The sequence below is a fragment of the Trichechus manatus genome, unplaced genomic scaffold (assembly GCF_000243295.1).
Source record: "Trichechus manatus latirostris isolate Lorelei unplaced genomic scaffold, TriManLat1.0 scaffold00006, whole genome shotgun sequence".
NCBI lineage: Eukaryota > Metazoa > Chordata > Mammalia > Sirenia > Trichechidae > Trichechus > Trichechus manatus.
In genome coordinates, this window is record NW_004443942.1 from 10405434 (window position 1) to 10408063 (window position 2630).

General features: G+C 43.8%; 1 protein-coding gene across 1 annotated transcript in view; it reads right to left on the minus strand.

Moving 5' to 3' along the window:
• SAA2 (serum amyloid A2) overlaps positions 1-2630 on the minus strand; it is a 14121-nt gene continuing 11491 nt past the window's right edge. The window contains 5 exon segments of the mRNA XM_062566782.1: positions 1-88; positions 90-152; positions 521-581; positions 584-655; positions 1301-1395. Of these exon segments, the coding sequence (XP_062422766.1) occupies positions 1-88; positions 90-152; positions 521-581; positions 584-655; positions 1301-1395 (379 nt within the window).

Here is a 2630-nt window from a genome sequence, read left to right on the forward strand (position 1 = left end):
TCAGTAGTTGTCAGACAGCCCAGCAGGTCTAAAGTGATTGGGGTCTTTGCTGCTCCAGCCCCATTCATTGGCATCCTGGTCAGCCCTCTACTCCATGGCCACTGTCTCCAAACTTTAAAAAGTCTGTGACTCTCAGGAGATTAATCACCAGGCTGATGTGCAACAGCCTCACCCTCTGTACCCTCTCCTATTTCCAAGGGATGACTGTGAGAGTAGACAAAGAAAGAGGGGCTAAAATACTGACCATGTCTGGTCAGAGTCCTGCTCAGCCTAGGCTGATCACACATATGATGGATGAAGAGTGTCCTGGGACTCAGCAAGGGAGGACTGGGAATCACCCATCCCATCAGCCATGCTCTGGCTCTGCTGGCCACTCAGACCCGACACTGGGCACAGAGGGGAGGAGTGGATAAGAGTACAAGGGACCATAGCCCCTACAGGAAACTTCCCCAGGGCGTGTTCCCTTCTGACTCTCTAAGCCCACCCAGTTTTGCTCATCCATCCCTGAAATCTGTGTTACCTGATCACTTTCGCAGCTCAGGCGCCCCCAGGTCCCCTTTGGGCAGCATCATAGTTCCCTCAAGTAAATATTTGTCTGCACCTATGAAATTGGCTTCTCGCATGTCCCTGTAGGCGCTAAACATATATCCAGCTCCTAGAAAGGAAAGAAAATTGTTTAATGCAGTCCCTGGGTTAAATCCTGCTCTTCTTCGGGACTTTTGTCAGGTTTCCTAATCTCTCTGTACCTCAGTTTCTCTGTTAGAAAATAATAATGATGACTACATTATATAATTAAAGGACTAAGCCTGAAGATTAAAGCTAGTTGATTTGTACATGCAAAGCATTTAGAACAGTGTCTGGCACATATTAAAAGCTCAGTAAATCTTAGTTGTTATTACTGTGTGGATGGGGACTGTTGGCTCAGGCTCAGTGTGAACACTCCTCATTTCATAGCTATCCAAGACATGAGCTGTCTCTGATTATCCACTAGAGGGCAACTGAACCCATGGGTGTTAAGGGACCGGACACCCTTCCCCTCCACCCCTTCAACTCCAAACCTCTCCCACACTCTTGCTGAAAGTTTGGGGTCCAGACCTTATTTGGCCTCAGCCGAGGGATCCCCACAGGAGAGTGCAAAGCTGGCAAGAAAGGTAAAGGGAACCGATATCATGAAAAACTAGGCTCCTTCTTTACCCGTTTGTGGCTTCACTAGCATCTTTGCCTGGTAGGGATACCTCCACTCAAGTGAATCCTTTGGGCAGCCAGATGCAGCCTCCCATCCCCATTCTTTGGTCCTTACCTTGAACTGCCTCTCTGAAGAAACTTATCCATCTTTGGCTGCTGACACCCTGGGCCAGAGAACAGAAAATGATGCTCCTGAAAAGCTTCATCCTGCTGCAATGAAAAAAGAGAGTCGAAAAGGCATGACTGAGGCTATACATGAGTTTTACCTTTTTGTATTTTGCAATCTTGACCCATCTTTGAATTCCAAGAATAAACTCCACTCTCTAAATTATATATACATACACATACATTATAGAATGTATAAAACCAAACCAAACATGTTGCCATCGAGTCGATTCCAACTCACAGCAACCCTATAGTAGGAAAGAGTAGAACTGCCTCCATAGGGTTTCCAAGGAGCAGCTGGTAGATTCGAAATACCAACCTTTTATTTAGCAGCCGAGCTCTTAACCACTGTGCCACCAGGACTCCATAGTATATTACCTGTAACCTGTTGCCATAGAGTCAATTCTGACTCATATATACCCTATAGGACAGAGTAAAACTGCCTCATAGGGTTTCCAAGGAGCAACTGGTGGTTAGCCTAGCTCCTCTTAATCACTATGCCACCAGAGTTCCCCATACTATACACACACACACATATATATCCACCATGTGTCTGTCAGTATGTCATACTGTGGTGGTTTGTGTGTTCCTGTGATACTGGAAGCTTTGCCATCTGTATTTCAAATACCAGCAAGGTCACCCTGGGTCGACAGGTTTCACCTGAGCTTTAGGACTAAGAAAGACTAGGAAGAAGCACCTGGCAGTCTACCTCTGAAGAAATTGGCCGGTGAAAACCTTATGAATAGCAGTGGAACATTGTCTGATATAGTGCTGGAAGATGAGCCACTCAGATTGGAAGACGCTCAAAATACGACTGGGGAAGAGCTGCCTCCTTAAAGTAGAGTCAACCTTAATAATGTGGATGGAGTTAAGCTTTCGGGACCTTCATTTGCCGATGCGGCACGACTCAAAATTATAAGAAATAGCTACAAACATCTATTAATAATCGAGACGTGGAATGTACGAAGTATGAATCTAGGAAAATAGGAAGTCAAAAATGAAATGGAATGCATAAACATTGATATCTTAGGCATTAGTAAGCTGAAATGGACTGGTATTGGCCATTTTGAATCAGACAGTCATATGGCCTACTCTGCCAGGAATGACAAATTGAAGAGAAATAGCATCGAGTTCATCATCAAAAAGAACATTTCAAAAAGTAAAAAAATAAATAAAAATAAATTTAAAAAAAATACATATTGATTGATGAAATCAAGCCATTGAAAATAAGAATCAAAATAAAGAACTCAGGGATGGAGGAAAAAAAAATACATATTGAT